Genomic DNA, 17,753 nt, shown 5'->3' on the forward strand with positions numbered 1-17,753 from the left:
ACCAAGAATCTATAAGATTTGAATTTGTTGTTGAAAAAAATCAGACCAATAATATTGTAGGAAAATTGATAGGTCATCACAGGTATAAAAGGGAGTGCAAGAGGGAAAACCAGGACATAGCAACGGCCACCTCTCAAGCCTCGAGGGCGAGCAAATGCCAGCTTCCAAGGGCCAAGGGTTAACAGCTCTCAACCCTGTCAGCATATATCTGAAGAGAACGCACCATCTAACCAGCGAAAGTACCATAAAGAACTTACAGACCGAGAAATCAACCGAGAAACTCCAGAAGGTTCCAAAAGACACAAAACCTGGTTGTATTTTTTTTTTGAGAGTGACTGAATTCTGTTATTACTTTTTTAGAAACATAGAAAACTACAGCACAAAAACAGGCCCACCGGCCCCATAAGTTGTGCCGAACATATCCCTACCTTTTAGGCCTATCTATAACCCTCCATCCTATTAAGTCCCATGTACTCATCCAGGAGTCTCTTAAAAGACCCCATTGAGTTTGCCTCCACCACCACTGACGGCAGCCGATTCCACTCACCCACCACCCTCTGTGAAAAACTTCCCCCTAACATTTCCCCTGTACCTACCCCCCAGCACCTTAAACCTGTGTCCTCTCGTAGCAGCCATTTCCACCCTGGGAAAAAGCCTCTGAGAGTCCACCCGATCTATGCCTCTCAACATCTTATATACCTTTATTAGGTCTCCTCTCATCCTACGTCTCTCCAAGGAGAAAAGACCGAGCTCCCTCAGCCTATCCTCATAAGGCGTGCCACTCAATCCAGGCAACATCCTTGTAAATCTCCTCTGCACCCTTTCAATCTTTTCCACATCCTTCCTGTAATGAGGTGACCAGAACTGAGCACAGTACTCCAAGTGGGGTCTGACGAGGGTCTTATATAGCTGCATCATTATCCCCGGACTCCTAAACTCAATCCCTCGATTGATTCCCTCGATTTTGGTTAATGAATGGGTAGTGTATTTATTTGAACAGCATTCCAGTAGAATCTTATTTTATTCGGGATGTTACTTGTTTAGTTAAAGCTCCTGGTTAGTTAAATCAATGAATTGTTAAGTGTTCATTTTGCAGCGAGTGTGGGGTTAGTTACCCACTAAATGTGACTGAAGGATAGTTCACACCTTCCCACACACCTTTAACAGATTACGGAGCGAGGGACTCCTCTTTGGGGGATTCACCGTAGCTTCTCAAAAGTGGGACAACCTCCCTGAGCATTCCCAGCCTTGCCGGTCACTGAGCAAACAGACACACAGATGGGTCGAGTGGCACAGCTCCTGGACCCGTCGCTGCTCCTCGCTGTGGGAGCAACGTGACTGAATCCAGTCCTCGCTCCACATTTCACTGCTGTTTGCAGTCATACCTTAAACACCAGCTCATCCGTGACTGCGAACGTTCGCTCCAGCTTCCCCGTCAAGTTGTTAATCTCTTTCTGAAGCTCCTTAGTGTCCAACAGGATCTGAGGAAACAAGAGAGTGCGCACGGGATTGAACGGGACCCTCTTAACGATCGCACGTTCGAGCGAGGAAGCTGTTCCGAGTCCCACCAATACCCCCCAGGGCTCCAACATTTTCACACAGGGTCACCTCGCCCGGAGAAGGCGGTTTCAGCAGTCAACGAAAACTATGAACTTCCCGACTACAAACTGAGAAACAGGTTGGGACTGATAGAGGATAGACAGAACGAGAGAGGGGAAAAAGCGTGGAGCAATGTGGCCCTGGGGCAGGGCGGGGAAGAGAGTTGGCAGGGCCCCCAGCTGGGGGGGGGGGATTTTGCAGGGGCCTGAGAGGGGGGTGTCTGCACGGACTGAGGGGTATAGGGGAGGAGGAGTTGCTGGGTTTGAGAGCCAGTAGGTGAAGGAGGGGGAGTTGGTGGTTTTGAGGGGTGTGGGGCACTGGGTGAGGGAGAGGGAGTTGGTGGGTCTGAGGGGCAGTGGATGAGGGAGGGGGAGTTGGTGGATCTGAGGGGCAGTGGGTGAGGGGCAATAGGTGAGGGAGGGGTAAGTTGGTGGTTTTGAGGGGTGAGGGGCAGTAGGTGAGGGACAGTGGGTGAGGGAGAGGGAGTTGGTGGGTCTGAGGGGCATTAGGTGAGGGGGGGGGGGGGGAGTTGGTGGGTCTGAGAAGTGAGGGGCAGTGGGTGCGGGGCAGTAGCTGAGGAGGGGGGGGGTGGAGAGGTCTGAGGAGCAGTAGGTGAGGGAGGGGGAGTTGGTGGGTCTGTGGGGTGAGGGGCAGTCGGTGAGGGAGGGGAGTTGGCGGGTCTGAGGAGCAGTAGGTGAGGGAGGGGGAGTTGGTGGGTCTGTGGGGTGAGGGGCAGTCGGTGAGGGAGGGGAGTTGGCGGGTCTGAGGGGCAGTAGGTGAGGGAGGGGGAGTTGGCGGGTCTGAGGGGCAGTAGGTGAGGGAGGGGGAGTTGGCGGGTCTGAGGGGCAGTAGGTGAGGGAGGGGGAGTTGGCGGGTCTGAGGGGCAGTCGGTGAGGGAGGGGGAAGTTGGTGGTTTTGGGGGGGTGAGGAGTAGGTGAGGGAAGTGGGTGAGGGAGGGGAGTTGGCGGGTCTGTGGGGTGAGGGGCAGTCGGTGAGGGAGGGGGAGTTGGCGGGTCTGAGGGGCAGTCGGTGAGGGAGGGGGAGTTGGCGGGTCTGAAGTGCAGTCGGTGAGGGAGGGGGAAGTTGGTGGTTTTGGGGGTTGAGGAGTAGGGTGAGGGAAGTGGGTGAGGGAGGGGAGTTGGCGGGTCTGTGGGGTGAGGAGCAGTAGCTGAGGGGGGGGGTGGAGAGGTCTGAGGGGCAGTCGGTGAGGGAGGGGAGCTGGCGGGTCTGTGGGGTGAGGGGCAGTCGGTGAGGGAGGGGAGTTGGCGGGTCTGAGGGGCAGTCGGTGAGGGAGGGGGAAGTTGGTGGTTTTGGGGGTTGAGGAGTAGGTGAGGGAAGTGGGTGAGGGAGGGGAGTTGGCGGGTCTGTGGGGTGAGGGGCAGTAGCTGAGGGGGGGGTGGAGAGGTCTGAGGGGCAGTCGGTGAGGGAGGGGAGTTGGCGGGTCTGAGGGGCAGTCGGTGAGGGAGGGGAGTTGGCGGGTCTGAGGGGCAGTCGGTGAGGGAGGGGGAGTTGGCGGGTCTGAGGGGCAGTCGGTGAGGGAGGGGAGCTGGCGGGTCTGTGGGGTGAGGGGCAGTCGGTGAGGGAGGGGAGTTGGCGGGTCTGAGGGGCCTGGTGTCTCAGTAAATTAATCGCTCAGGTTTGGAAATCAGTTGCTGTGATTTTCTTCAAGAACGTTCCGATTTTATCACCAGCAACATTTCCACAATCGAAAAACAAAGTGATGGAAACACGAGGCAGGCCTGACAGAGAAAGGATTCGGCCTCCCCCTTGGAATCGCGCCCTCCTTCAGAACCGACCTTGGTGATCTCCTCTTTCTGTTTCTTGATATTTTCCACGATCTCCATTATCCTCTGGGTGTACGCCGATCGAGCCACTTCCTTCGACAGATTCTCATAGTCCACCAACTGCAATTTAAAAACATGTTTCACTCCCAGTTCATGGAAATTCCACCCCCTCCCCTGACCCCGAAGGTCGATGCGACAGGATCGCAGGGTCAGCATCAGGACAGGAATTTCAGAAGTTAAACTCAGGCTGACGCCCAGAACAGAACGGGAACATTCCAGTTCCCGACTCATGGGGGTTTTTCCACCGGCCACTCTGCCTTCCGTCCCACCAACACTCCCACACCTCCCGCCAGTAAGGGTGGGATATACACCACCATGGACAGTCGGTCCCTACAGGGAGTATTGACGAACAAAGGGACCTCGGTGTTCAAGCCCGCAGATCCCTGAAGGTGGCAGCACAGGTAGACAGGGTGATGAAGAAGGCATACAGAGTGCTTGCCTTCATTAGCCGGGGCATAGAATATAGAAGCAGTGAGGTCTCGGTTCCTAAAGCACTGGTTAGGCCACAGCCGGAGTGCTGCGTACAGCTCTGGTCGCCACACTATCGGAAAGAAATGGTTGCACCAGAGGGGGTGTGGAGGAGATTCACCAGGATGTTGCCTGGGATGGAGTGTTTCAGCTATGAGGAGAGACTGGATAGGCAGGGGTTATTTTCCCTGAAGCAGAGGGGGGGGTATCTAATAGAGATGTATAAGATTACGAGAGGTACAGACAGGACAGATGGTAAGAATCGCTTCGCTACGGCAGGGGTGTCTAAGACCAGAGAGTCAAGGTTAAAGGTTAAGCGGTTCAGAGGGGATCTGAGGAGAGATTTTTTTACCCAGAGGGTGGTGGAAATATGGAATGCGCTGCCCGAGGGGGTGGTGGAGGCGGCAGGTATTCTCGCAACATTTAATCATCTGGATGAGAACTCAAATCGCCAAGACGTATCAGGCTGTGGACCAAGCCCTGGTAAATGAGATGAGTATAGATTGGTGTTTGATGGTCAGCATAGACATAGTGGGCCGAAGGGCGTATGTTTGAGCTGTATAACTCTACCCCTGCCCACAGTCTCTTAATGCTCCCGCAGCACCGACCCTCCCACAGCACCGACCCTCCCACAGTGCGGCGCTCCCTCAGCACTGACCCTCCCACAGTGCGGCGCTCTCTCAGCACCGACCCTCCCACAGTGCGGCGCTCTCTCAGCACCGACCCTCCCACAGTGCGGCGCTCTCTCAGCACTGACCCTCCCACAGTGCGGCGCTCCCTCAGCACTGACCCTCCCACAGTGCGGCGCTCCCTCAGCACTGACCCTCCCACAGTGCGGCGCTCCCTCAGCACTGACCCTCCCACAGTGCGGCGCTCCCTCAGCACTGACCCTCCCACAGTGCGGCGCTCCCTCAGCACCGACCGTCCCACAGTGCGGCGCTCCCGCAGCACTGACCATCCCACAGTGCGGCGCTCCCTCAGCACTGACCCTCCCACAGTGCGGCGCTCCCTCAGCACCGACCCTCCCACAGTGCGGCGTTCCCTCAGCGCCGAGCCTCCTACAGTGCGGCGCTCCCTCAGCACCGACCCTCCCACAGTGCGGTGCTCCCGCAGCACTGACCCTCCCACAGTGCGACGCTCCCTCAGCACTGACCCTCCCACAGTGCGGCGCTCCCTCAGCACCGACCCTCCCACAGTGCGGCGTTCCCTCAGCACCGAGCCTCCTACAGTGCGGCGCTCCCTCAGCACCGAGCCTCCTACAGTGCAGCGCTCCCTCAGCACTGACCCTCCCACAGTGCGGCGCTCTCTCAGCACTGACCCTCCCACAGTGCGGCGCTCCCTCAGCACTGACCCTCCCACAGTGCGGCGCTCCCTCAGCACCGACCCTCCCCACAGTGTGGCGCTCCCTCAGCACCGACCCTCCCACAGTGCGGCGCTCCCTCAGCACTGACCCTCCCACAGTGCGGCACTCCCTCAGCACCGACCCTCCCCACAGTGTGGCGCTCCCTCAGCACCGACCCTCCCACAGTGCGGCGCTCCCTCAGCACTGACCCTCCCACAGTGCGGCGCTCTCTCAACACCGACCTTCCCACAGTGTGGCGCTTCCTCAGCACCGACCCTCCCACAGTGCGGCGCTCCCTCAGCACTGACCCTCCCACAGTGCGGCGCTCCCTCAGCACTGACCCTCCCTCAGCACCGACCCTCCCACAGTGCGGCGTTCCCTCAGCACCGACCCTCCCACAGTGCGGCACTCCCTCAGCACCGACCCTCCCACAGTGCGGCGCTCTCTCAGCACCGACCCTCCCACAGTGCGGCGCTCCCGCAGCACCGACCCTCCCACAGTGCGGCACTCCCTCAGCACCGACCCTCCCACAGTGCGGCGCTCCCGCAGCACTGACCCTCCCACAGTGCGGCACTCCCTCAGCACTGACCCTCCTACAGTGCAGCGCTCCCTCAGCACCGAGCCTCCCACAGTGCGGCGCTCCCGCAGCACCAACCCTCCCACAGTGCGGCGCTCCCTCAGCACCGACCCTCCTACAGTGCAGCGCTCCCTCAGCACCGACCCTCCCACAGTGCGGCGTTCCCTCAGCACCGAGCCTCCTACAGTGCGGCGCTCCCTCAGCACCGAGCCTCCTACAGTGCAGCGCTCCCTCAGCACTGACCCTCCCACAGTGCGGCGCTCCCACAGCACCGAGCCTCCTACAGTGCGGCGCTCCCTCAGCACCGAGCCTCCTACAGTGCAGCGCTCCCTCAGCACTGACCCTCCCACAGTGCGGCGCTCTCTCAGCACTGACCCTCCCACAGTGCGGCGCTCCCTCAGCACTGACCCTCCCACAGTGCGGCGCTCCCTCAGCACCGACCCTCCCCACAGTGTGGCGCTTCCTCAGCACTGACCCTCCCACAGTGCGGCGCTCCCTCAGCACTGACCCTCCCACAGTGCGGCGCTCCCTCAGCACCGACCCTCCCCACAGTGTGGCGCTCCCTCAGCACCGACCCTCCCACAGTGCGGCGCTCTCTCAGCACCGACCTTCCCACAGTGCGGTGCTCCCCTGGTTCTCCCCACTCCCTGTCCCTCCAACATTCCCGGCAAGCTATGGTTACCTTCACTGAAACAGAGGCAGTTCCCGTGGGTTTTTGGCTGACATGAAACTGCAAACCAACCTTCAAAAGTCACACGTTGGACAGAGAGGAATGAACTCACCAGCTGTTTGTACGTAATCTCTTTCCTCTTCATCTCTTCAGCCGACTGTTTGATCTTCTCATGTATATCTTTAATCTCCGTCAGTTTCCGTGACGATTCCAGCTGTCAGGTAAGGGGACGATTCGGAAGGTGAACATTGAACTGCAGGAAGGTAAGCAGCACAAAACCTCCAGCAAAAACTGAACACACTGCACTGACTGAGTGGAAATCCGATATGAACACAGAGCTTTCCCCAATGCACTGTGACAGAGGGGTCAATCCGACACGGAGCTGGGGTCACTGCGCAAACCTCAACATACGTGACAAAACCCCATTAAAACCGGGCATTCCCGGGACAAAAGGTGAAAGGTCAAGTCGCCACAATCCCAGATGACCATATGTTGTTCAACCCTTTGAGGGGGAGAGCTGACAGGTGGCGATTTAACCCGAGGGTCGCCACACGTCAGGCCAGGGGGCAAGGTTGAGAAGGCGGAGCCTTCAACAATAACCTCAACCAGTACAGGAATTGAACCCACACTGCTGATGTCAGTCTGCATCACTAACCAGCTGGGGGAGAGAGGGGGGAGGTGGGGGAGGGGAGAGAAGGAAAGGAGGGGGAGGGGAGAGAGAGGGAGGGAGCAGAGTGGGAGGGGGGAGCAGGGGAGGGGATGCCGTCGGCGCTCGGGGAGCAGTTTGTCGAGTGCTCGGTTACCTCGCGGTTATCGATTCGCTCCCTCAGCCGGCGGTGTTCCTCAATGAGGGGCACTCGACGTTTCTCCCACTGATTGGCCAGGTTGACAATCCTCTGGGCGCTGCTTTCTATCACACCCTGGCAAAAAGACACAACACAGGCAACATTTACCCAGCATGGTCACAACAAAGAGGGGGGCCATTCAGCCCATGGTCCCCGTGCTAGCCCGCTGCTGGAGCACATCACCTGGTGCCATTATTGTGCAATGATGCAAAAAAAAGACCTTGTTTTAAAAAGGAATATTAAAGTTAATCAAACACACCAGGAGAATATCACCAGAGTGAATAATTCCCTGTGGCGTCAGTTTGTTTGCGAGAAAACGTGATTCCCACTGGCCCAGGAAATCATGCGCTGAACAACTCACGGCCGGACACAGGATCTAGGATCCAAGCTGACGCTGGAGGGCTGGTGCTGCACAAGCGCTGCCTAAGGCCAGCATCAAATGAACACCACACTGAGGGCGTGCAAACATTCGAATTAGGGATGGGATGAGGCCACTCGGGGAACCCCCCCCTCCCCCCAACCCCCACTGTTCTCCTCGAGGAATTAAGGGCTATGGGGAGAGAGCGGGTAAATGGAGTTGAAATCAACCATGATTGAATGGTGGAGTGGACTCGATGGGCCGAATGGCCTTACTTCCGCTCCTATGTCTTATGGTCTTATGTTCTGGGAATCTAAATACATCCATAAGTGCCATTTTATCATGAATGTAGCCCAATCCATCACGCAAACCAGCCTCCCATCCATTGACTCTGTCTACACTTCCCGCTGCCTCGGGAAAAGCAGCCAGCATAATCAAGGATCCCACACACCCCAGACATTCTCTCTTCAACCTTCTTCCATCGGGAAAAAGATACAAAAGTCTGAGGTCACGCACCGACCGACTCAAGAACAGCTTCTTCCCTGCTGCCGTCAGACTTTTGAATGGACCGACCTCGCATTGAGTTGATCTTTCTCTACACCCTAGCTCTGACTGTAACACTACATTCTGCACTCTCTCCTTTCCTTCTCTATGAACGGTATGCTTTGTCTGCATAGCGCACAGAAACAATACTTTTCACTGTATACTAATACATGTGACAAGAATAAATCAAATCAAAATCAAATCTGTGACTCCTTCGAAGAACTCCAATGAATTGATCAAACATTTCTCCTTCACAAAACCATGCTGACTTCGTCCAAATACCTTGAGCTTTACCAAGTACTCTGCTTTAATAATAGTGGCATGTTACTCACCTCCTGACTCCCCAAAGCCTGTCCACCATCTCAGAGTGTCAGGAGTGTAATGGAACACTCCCCATTTGCCTGGATGAGCACAGCTCCGACATCACTCAAGAAGCTCGACACCATCCAGGACAAAGCTCGATTGGCACCACATCTACAAACATCCACTCCCTCCACCACCGACGCTCAGTAGCAGCAGTGTGTACCGTCTACAAGATGCACTGCAGCAATTCACCAAGGATCCTTAGACAGCACCTTCCAAACCCACGACCGCTTCCATCGAGAAGGGCAAGGGCAGCAGACACCTGGGAACACCCCCACCTGCAAATTCCCCTCCAATTCATTCATCATCCTGACTTGGAAACGTATCACCGTTCCTTCGCAGTCACTGGGTCAAAATCCTGGAATTCTCTCCCGAACGGCATTGTGGGTCAACCCACAGCACGGGGACTGCAGCGATTCAGGAAGGCAGCTCACCACCACCTTCTCAAGGGGCAACTAGGGATGGGCAATAAATGCTGGCCCAGCCAGCGACGCCCATGTCCCAAGAATGAATAAATTATCAGGACGGAGTGTAGGGTAACGAAGTTTGCAGACGACACAAAGATAAGTGGAAAAGTGAATCGTGTGGAGGACGGAGAAGATCTGCAGAGAGATTTGGACAGGCTGAGTGAGTGGGCGAGGATATGGCAAATGGAGTATAACGTTGAGAAATGCGAGGTTATACACTTTGGAGGAAATAATAACAAATGGGATTACTATCTCAATGGAAACAAATTAAAACATGCTACCGTGCAAAGGGACCTGGGGGTCCTTGTGCATGAGACGCAAAAGCCCAGTCTGCAGGTACAACAGGTGATCAAGAAGGCAAATGGGATGTTGGCCTATATTGCGAAGGGGATAGAATATAAAAGCAGGGATGTCTTGATGCACCTGTACAGGGCATTGGTGAGGCCGCAGCTGGAATACTGTGTGCAGTATTGGTCCCCTTATATGAGGAAGGATATATTGGCATTGGAGGGAGTGCAGAGAAGGTTCACCAGGTTGATACCGGAGATGAGGGGTTTGGATTATGAGGAGAGGCTGAGGAGATTGGGTTTGTACTCGTTGGAGTTTAGAAGGATGAGGGGGGATCTTATGGAGACTTATAAGATAATGCGGGGGCTGGATAGGGTGGAGGCGGAGAGATTCTTTCCACTTAGTAAGGAAGTTAAAACTAGAGGACACAGCCTCAAAATAAAGGGGGGTCGGTTTAAGACAGAGTTGAGGAGGAACTTCTTCTCCCAGAGGGTGGTGAATCTCTGGAATTCTCTGCCCACTGAGGTGGTGGAGGCTACCTCGCTGAATATGTTTAAAGCGCGGATGGATGGATTCCTGATCGGTAAGGGAATTAAGGGTTATGGGGATCAGGCGGGTAAGTGGTACTGATCCACGTCAGATCAGCCATGATCTTATTGAATGGCGGGGCAGGCTCGAAGGGCTAGATGGCCTACTCCTGCTCCTATTTCTTATGTTCTTATGTTCTTATCAAATTAACTTTCTCCCCATGACAGATGTTAAGCTAACAACTGGCCTGTTTCTTGCTTTGTACCTCCCTCCCTTTTTGAATATAGAAGTTATATTTGTTATTTGCTAATCTATTGCAGTCTTTACCAAATCTAGAAATTTGTCATCTAAAAGCAAAGTCTCAACGATCTCACTCACCAGCCACAAGCCTCTCGGACGGGGACCCCGGGACGTGTCAGCTGACAGACCCAACAATTACAGAGAGGTTGTTTCCCCTTGTGGGAGAGTCTGGGACCAGACTCTGTATCGGATTCTCAGGGGGGATTGACAGGGTGGATGCTGAGAGGGTGTTTCCCCTTGTGGGGGAGTCTGGGACCAGACTCTATATCGGATTCTCAGGGGGATTGACAGGGTCGATGCTGAGAGGGTGTTTCCCCTTGTGGGAGAGTCTGGGACCAGACTCTATATCGGATTCTCAGGGGGGATTGACAGGGTGGATGCTGAGAGGGTGTTTCCCCTTGTGGGGGAGTCTGGGACCAGACTCTATATCGGATTCTCAGGGGGATTGACAGGGTGGATGCTGAGAGGGTGTTTCCCCTTGTGGGGGAGTCTGGGACCAGACTCCATATCGGATTCTCAGGGGGTGTTGACAGGGTCGATGCTGAGAGGGTGTTTCCCCTTGTGGGAGAGGCTGGGACCAGGGTGAATAATCTCAGAGTGAGGGAGGGTCACCCATTGGAGACAGAGATGGGGAGGAATTTCTTCTCTGGGAGGGGAGTGAGTGTGTGGAATTCTTTCCCGCAGAGGCCTGTAGAGGCCGGGTTGTCCAGTATGTTCAAGGCTGAGACAGATAGATTTTTCATCAGGAAGGGAATCGAGGGTTATGGGGATAAGGTGGGAAAGTGAGAGTTGAGGGCTATCACATCAAATCAATCACGATCCAATTGAATGGCAGAGAAAACTCGATGGACCGAATGGCCTCCTTCTGCACCTGCAGACTAATGTGCTGAGTGAGTGCAGGACCAAGGGGGAGAGCACTGAACTGTCCGGGGTGGAGGAGAACAGGGCCGAGGGAGCGCCGCACTGTCGGGGGGGGGGGGGGGGGGGGGGGGGGGAGCGGGGCAAGACCGAGGGAGCGCCGCACTGTCAGAACAATCACAACACAGGGTCACACTCCAACTCCAGCGACACTGATTATTTAACACAAGGATTTCAATCCATCCGGGGTGCGTGCAGAGCTGCTGCGTCAGACGCACTTGGGCTAATCCCCCCCCGCGTCAGACACACACAGCTCCTGTGAGGTGCTGAAGGTACAATCAGAGATGTGTTAGTTCAGTGAGAGATCATTCATTCTAATTTTCTTCTCTTGGCCCTCGACAGAACTCATTCACTAAAACAACCAGAGGAAAAGTGGATTCCCGAGGATACAAATTCCTGGTTTTTGGAAAACCCACCTGTAATTTCACCAGGTTATTCCCTGCGTCTGGAAGGAGCTCCAATGTCCTCCGCTTCACTTTAATCAGCTCCTCCTTCTCGGAATTCATCTGTTCGACTACCCGGGCTTCCTCTTCAACCTTCAGTCAATCAACAAAACGTCTCAGAGGTAACAGAATCCACGTTGTGCCCCCTCCCCCAAACTGCGGCTCCCCACCCCCTCCCCAACCCCCAATCTGTCCCCCAAACCTCCAGCCCCCAGCTCCACACCCCCAGCTCCCGATCTGTCCCACAAACCCCCACCTGCAGCCCCAATCAGTCCCCCAAACCCCAGCCCCTGATCTGTCCCCCAAACCGGGGCTCCCAACCCCATCCCCAGCCCCGACACCCAGCACCTCAGAACTGTGGTTTCCCACCTGCTGTACAGACCCCCTCCGCCTGTCTCCCCCGCCATCTGTTACAGACCCCCTCCGCCTGTCTCTTCCGCCGTCTGTCACAGACCCCCTCCGCCTGCCTCTCCTGCGTTTGTCTCAAATCCCCTCCGCCTGTCTCTCCCACCATCTGTTAGACCCTCTCCACCGGTCTCTCCTGCCACAGACCCCCTCCACCCTGTCTCTCCGACCTCCTCCGCCTGTCTCTCCCGCGTCTGTCTCAAACCCCCTCCGCCTGTCTCTTCTGCCGTCTGTTACAGACCCTGTCTGCCCGTCTCTCCCGCTGTCTTTTTGACCTCTTCCACCTGTTTCTCCCACGTCTGTTTCAGACCCCCTCCGCCAGTCTCTCCCGCTGTCTGTTACAGATTCCCCCCGCCTGTCTCTCCCGCTGTCTGTTACAGATCTCCCCCCCCCCACGTCTCTCCCGCCGTCTGTTACAGATCCTCCCGCCTGTCTCTCCCGTCGTGTCACAGACCCCCTCTGCCTGTCTCTCTCGCCCCACTGCCAGATACCTCCCTGCTGTTTGCCGATGCAGAATGATTAGTGACCAATCACAATTCAATACCTGCGTGATGTTGACCATCAAATGCTTCATGTCCTGTGCCACCTCTTCATAGCTTCCCGTTAACTGGTCCAAGTGTTGTTGGAAAGATCTCACTTCCTTCTCCTGATGAGCTTTAATATCCTGCAAACAGTACATGAAATGGGCTAGCAATCAGCTGTTTCCCCTCCATTCAATGTCCATGCTTATAGAACGAGGCCATTCAGCCCTCCTCAAGCCTGTTACACAGAAACAGGAGGAGCCCCATTCAGCTGTTCACCAATCTCATAATTTAATATAAATTAGAACAGTAAATGCTGGAAAAGCTCAACTTGGGTGGAGAGAGAAAGAGAACTAATATTTAAGTCCTTATCATAAGTTCATAAGATATAGAAGCAGAATTAGGCCATTCGGCCCATCGAGTCCGCTCCGTCATTTGAACACAGCTGATATGCTCCTCATCCCCATTCTCCTGCCTTCTCCCCATAACCCTTCAACCCATTCCCAATTAAAAATCTGTCTAACTCCTCCTTAAATTTACCAGCACCCACCGCACTTTGGGGCAGCGAATTCCACAGATTCACAACCTTTTGGGAGAAGCAGTTTCTCCTCAACTCTGTTTTAAATTTGCTGCCCCTTATCCTAAGACTATGACCTCTCGTCCTAGAATGCCCCACAAGAGTAAGCATCCACTCCACGTCTACTTTAATCTTTTATCATCTTGTAAACCTCAATTTGATCTCCCCTCATTCTTCTAAATTCCAGAGACTATCGGCCTAAACTGTTCAATCTCTCTCCATACGACAAACCCCTCATCTCTGGAATCAATCTAGTGAACCCCCTCTGAACTGCCTCCAATGCCACTACATCTTTCCTCAAATAAGGGAACCAAAACTGTGCTGAAGAGAGGTAAAAAGGTGATGAATTTTATGTTCGCAGGGATCGGAGCACCGTGGAAGGTCAGAGATAGATGGGAACTTGGAGATATTTCAGGAAGATGTGTAGGGTACATTAAAGACAGTGTTAATGGCAGTGCAAGGACTAGTGAAGGAGCCAACAGTAGCACAAAGACAAGTTGGCATTTTCTATTTTTGTTCAGTATTCCAGCATCCGCAGTACTCTGCTTTCAATCAATTTTATTTTCTTGGAGATGAGATTATAGTTTTAGAGTGGGCAAGATGGAGGAATAGTGGCAATGTCACTGGACTCAATCTAGAGGCTCAGGTTAATGTCCTGGAGACATGGATTCAAGGTCTGGAATTTGAAAGCTAGTCTCAGTAACGGTGACCGTGAAACTATTGTTGCAAAACAAAACCCATTTCACTAATGTCCCCTTGAGGGAAGGAAATCTGCCACCCTTACCCGGTCTGGCCTACATGTGACTCCAGAGCCACAGCAATGCGGCTGATTCTTAACTGCCCCTCTGAAATTGCCGAGCGAGTCACTCCATTCGAGGGCAATTAGGGATGGGCAACAAACGCTGGCCCATCCAGAGACACCCACACCCCAAAACTGGGAAACAATTGTGACTCTTCATTCCACATCAAAATGGAGTCGTTCCCTGTTAACTTTAGTCTGCCCATTGTACCAATCCGCACGTTATCAGATCGTATCAGCACTGTTATATACTTAAATGGTTGCTTTAAGAGCTGATCACATGATTTGATGGCGATGTCATCGGGGTGTTGCACAGGCTGCTGCCTTACTTTGTTTGTCCTCTGTACAGGAAAAAGCTCCTCAATAAACCTGTTATTGTTAGTTCGAATCTCCGTGTGCAAACCACATCTTTTCTTTTTGTTCAAGACCCACAACCCCCCAAGATCGTTCGGACATTACAGGCACAAGTAGCAGACGACTGATTTCTCACCTCCTCAGATTCCCGCGATGATAAAGTGCTTCCAGCTGCCTCCAGCTGACAGACCATCTGCTCAGTCTCCTGGTAAAAACAAGCAGAGGGAGACAGTGTGGGACACAAGAGGCACAAACCAGTGGAGATTTACAGGTGACCGTGGGATGCAAAAACACCAGAAACAGGAGCAGGGGTAGGTCATTCGGCCCCTCAAGCCTGCCCCGCCATTCAATACCATCATGGCGGAGCTATGCTGGCCTCAGCTCCTTCTCTGTGCCAATTCCCCAGAGCCCTCTATCCCTCGATCTGTCAAATATTTATCCACCTCCAATTTAAATACTTCTAATGATTCAGCCTCCTTTGGGTCAGAGAATTCCAGAGATTCATCACCCTTTGCGAGAAGAAATTCCCACCTCAGTTGTGGTGACGCAGTGGTTAGCACTGCTGCCTCACAGCGCCAAGGACCAGAGTTCGATTCCCGGCTTGGGTCACTGTCTGTGTGGAGTTTGCACGCTCTCCCCGTGTCTGTGTGGGTTTCTTCCGGGTGCTCCGGTTTCCTCTCACACTCCAAAGATGTGTGGGTTAGGTCGATTGGTCATGCTCAATTGCCCCTTAGTGTCAGGGGGACTAGCTGGGGTAAATATGTGGGGATACGGGGATAGGGCCTGGGTGGGATTGCGGTCGGTGCTGACTCTGTAGGGATTCTGTGATAAATGACTGAACCTTTACCTTGTAGCTATGTCCCCTTGTTCAAGACTCTCCCACTCGTGAAAACATCTCACCATCTATCCTGTCAAGCCCCTTCAGGATCTTGTATGTTCAAATAAGGTCACTTCTCACTTTTCTAAACTCCAAGGAACTATTCAGCCTCTCTTGATAGGACAACTCTCTCATCCCAGGAATTAGCCTGATGAATCTCCTTTGGACTGCCTCCATTGTTACTCATAGAATTCCTATAGTACAGAAGGGGCCATTCAGCCCATCAAGTCTGCACAGACCACAATCCCACCCAGGCCCTATCCCCATACATTTACTCTAACTAGTTCCCCCTGACACTAAGGGGTAATTTAGCATGGCCAATCCACCTAACCCGCATATCTTTGGACTGTGGGAGGGAGCCGGACCACCCTGAGGAAACCCACGCAGACACGTGGAGAACGTGCAGACTCCACAGACAGTAACCCAAGCCAGGAATCGAACCCGGGTCCCTGGCGCTGTGAGGCAGCAGTGCGAACCACTGTGCGACCGTAGTATAAGGGGACCAAAACCGTACACAGTATTGCAGGTGAGGCCCCACAAATGCCCTGTACAATTGCAACAAAACCTCCTGCTCATTTTCTACTTTCTGTGCCCGTTTTGCAGAGGTCTCCCTGGTGAATCAGCGGCAGAAAATCCATCTCCTCACACAGCTACTAGCTGGAAATAAATCCCATTCTTACCTCGGTGAAGGTGAACTTCTCGGCGTGCGTGAAGCGGGAACCTTTGGTGCTGGCGGCTGCCTTTCCGGAGCTGTAGGACTGGAGTAGGTGCGTCAGGTCAGGGTCAGGAGGCAGTGAACTCTGCGCCCCATAGCCGTGCGGAATGTTCTGCTGCAAATGTTCCTGAATCCGTTTCTGCAGCCGCTGGCTTTTCCTTGCTTTGTATTCCTGAAAAAGGGAAAAGCAAGGGAAAATAAAAGCTTTTTGACGCACGGGAGTGTGTACAATAACCAGAAACAACTCAAACTGGCCACATAATACCAGAAGGAGAGGGGAAATTATAAACCCAAGTTACAGAGAAAAGAAACCAATACTGGGAGGCAAACTGAGCCAGTTAGGAGGAGGCTGTTAGCAGCGAAAAATGCCCAGATGCTGTTTGTCAACACAAAGGTTCAAAACTTTAAATAGAACAATCCCTTTAAAATTCTACTAAACACAGCAGGAAGCCTCGCGAGATCTCGGACCAATACTGAAGGTGGTGGCCTATGAGATTGGGGACGTTCCAGTGTAGACATCACAGAATCTATGCAGCACAGGCCATTTGGCCCATCATCTGCACACCGGGCTCCCCTAAGGAGCATCATGATTTGCTGCCATCCCCCTGCCTTTTCCCTGCACATTTGATTAGTTCAACAGAAACATCGACTCAAGAACAGCTTCTTCCCTGCTGCTGCCACCAGACTTTTGAACGGACCGACCTCGTATTAAGCTGATCTTTCTCTACACCCTAGCTATGACTGTAACACTACACTCTGCACTCTCTCCTTCTCTATGAACGGTATGCTTTGTCTGTGTAGCGCGCAAAAAGCAATACTTTTCAGTGTCTCCTAATACATGTGGCAATAATATCTGGGTGAGGAAGTGGAGGGACGGGTTGGTAAGTTTGCCGACGGCACGAAGGTTGGTGGTGTTGTGGATAGTTTGGAGGGATGTCAGAAGCTGCAGCGTGACATAGATAGGATGCAAGACTGGGCGGAGAAGTGGCAGATGGACTTCAACTCGGATAAATGTGTAGTGGTCCATTTTGGCAGGTCAAATGGGATGAAGGAGTATGATATCAAGGGTAAGACTCTTAGCAGTGTAGAGGATCAGAAGGACCTTGGGGTCCGGGTCCATGGGACTCTTAAATCGGCCTCACAGGTAGAGGAGGTGGTTAAGAAGGCGTATGGTGTGCTGGCCTTCATCAATCGAGGGATTGAGTTTAGGAGTCGGGGTATAATGATGCAGCTTTATAAGACAGTCCCCACTTGGAGTGCTGTGCTCTGTTCTGGTCGCCTCATTACAGGAGGGATGTGGAAATGATTGAAAGGGTGCAGAGAATATTTACAAGGATGTTGCCTGGATTGGTTGGCATGCCTTATGAGGATAGGCTGAGGGAGCTCGGTCGTTTCTCCTTGGAGAGACGAAGGATAAGAGGTGACCTGACAGAGGTGTACAAGATGTTGAGAGGTATAGATGGGGTGGATTCTCGGAGGCTTTTTCCCAGGGCTGAAATGGCTGCTACGAGAGGACACAGGTTTAAGGTGCTGGGGAATAGGTACAGAGGAGATGTCAGGGGTAAGTTTTTCACTCAGAGGGTGATGGGCGAGTGGAATCACCTGCCGTCAGTGGTGGTGGAGGCAAACTCGATAGGGTCTTTTAAGAGACTTCTGGATGAGTACGTGGGACTTAATAGGATTGAGGGTTATAGGTAAGCCTATATATAAGCCGAGGTAGGTAGGAACATGACCGGCGCAACTTGTGGGCCGAAGGGCCTGTTTGTGCTGTATTTTTTCTATGTTCTATGTTCAAATATCAAATCAAATAATGTCCTCGATTGCCTCGTTCGAACCTGCCTCCACCACACTCCCAGGCGGAACATTCCAGACCCCAACCACTCGCTGTGTGAAAAAGTTTCTCCTCGCGTCACATTTGCTTCTTTTGCGAATCTCTTGAAATCTGTGCCCTC

At 53.5% G+C, this 17,753-nt stretch overlaps 1 protein-coding gene across 1 annotated transcript in view; it reads right to left on the bottom strand.

Moving 5' to 3' along the window:
- Window positions 1-17,753, bottom strand: part of ccdc22 (CCC complex scaffolding subunit CCDC22) — a 44,128-nt gene that overhangs the window by 8,502 nt on the left and 17,873 nt on the right. The window contains exons 7-14 of the mRNA XM_078232123.1: window positions 15,767-15,973; window positions 14,346-14,414; window positions 12,503-12,622; window positions 11,527-11,646; window positions 7,304-7,420; window positions 6,613-6,714; window positions 3,396-3,503; window positions 1,386-1,481 (exon numbers count right to left, since the gene is read on the bottom strand). Of these exons, the coding sequence (XP_078088249.1) occupies window positions 1,386-1,481; window positions 3,396-3,503; window positions 6,613-6,714; window positions 7,304-7,420; window positions 11,527-11,646; window positions 12,503-12,622; window positions 14,346-14,414; window positions 15,767-15,973 (939 nt within the window). The remainder of the gene's footprint in view (window positions 1-1,385; window positions 1,482-3,395; window positions 3,504-6,612; window positions 6,715-7,303; window positions 7,421-11,526; window positions 11,647-12,502; window positions 12,623-14,345; window positions 14,415-15,766; window positions 15,974-17,753) is intronic.

Source organism: Mustelus asterias, chromosome 17 (assembly GCF_964213995.1).
Source record: "Mustelus asterias chromosome 17, sMusAst1.hap1.1, whole genome shotgun sequence".
NCBI classification, from domain to species: domain Eukaryota; kingdom Metazoa; phylum Chordata; class Chondrichthyes; order Carcharhiniformes; family Triakidae; genus Mustelus; species Mustelus asterias.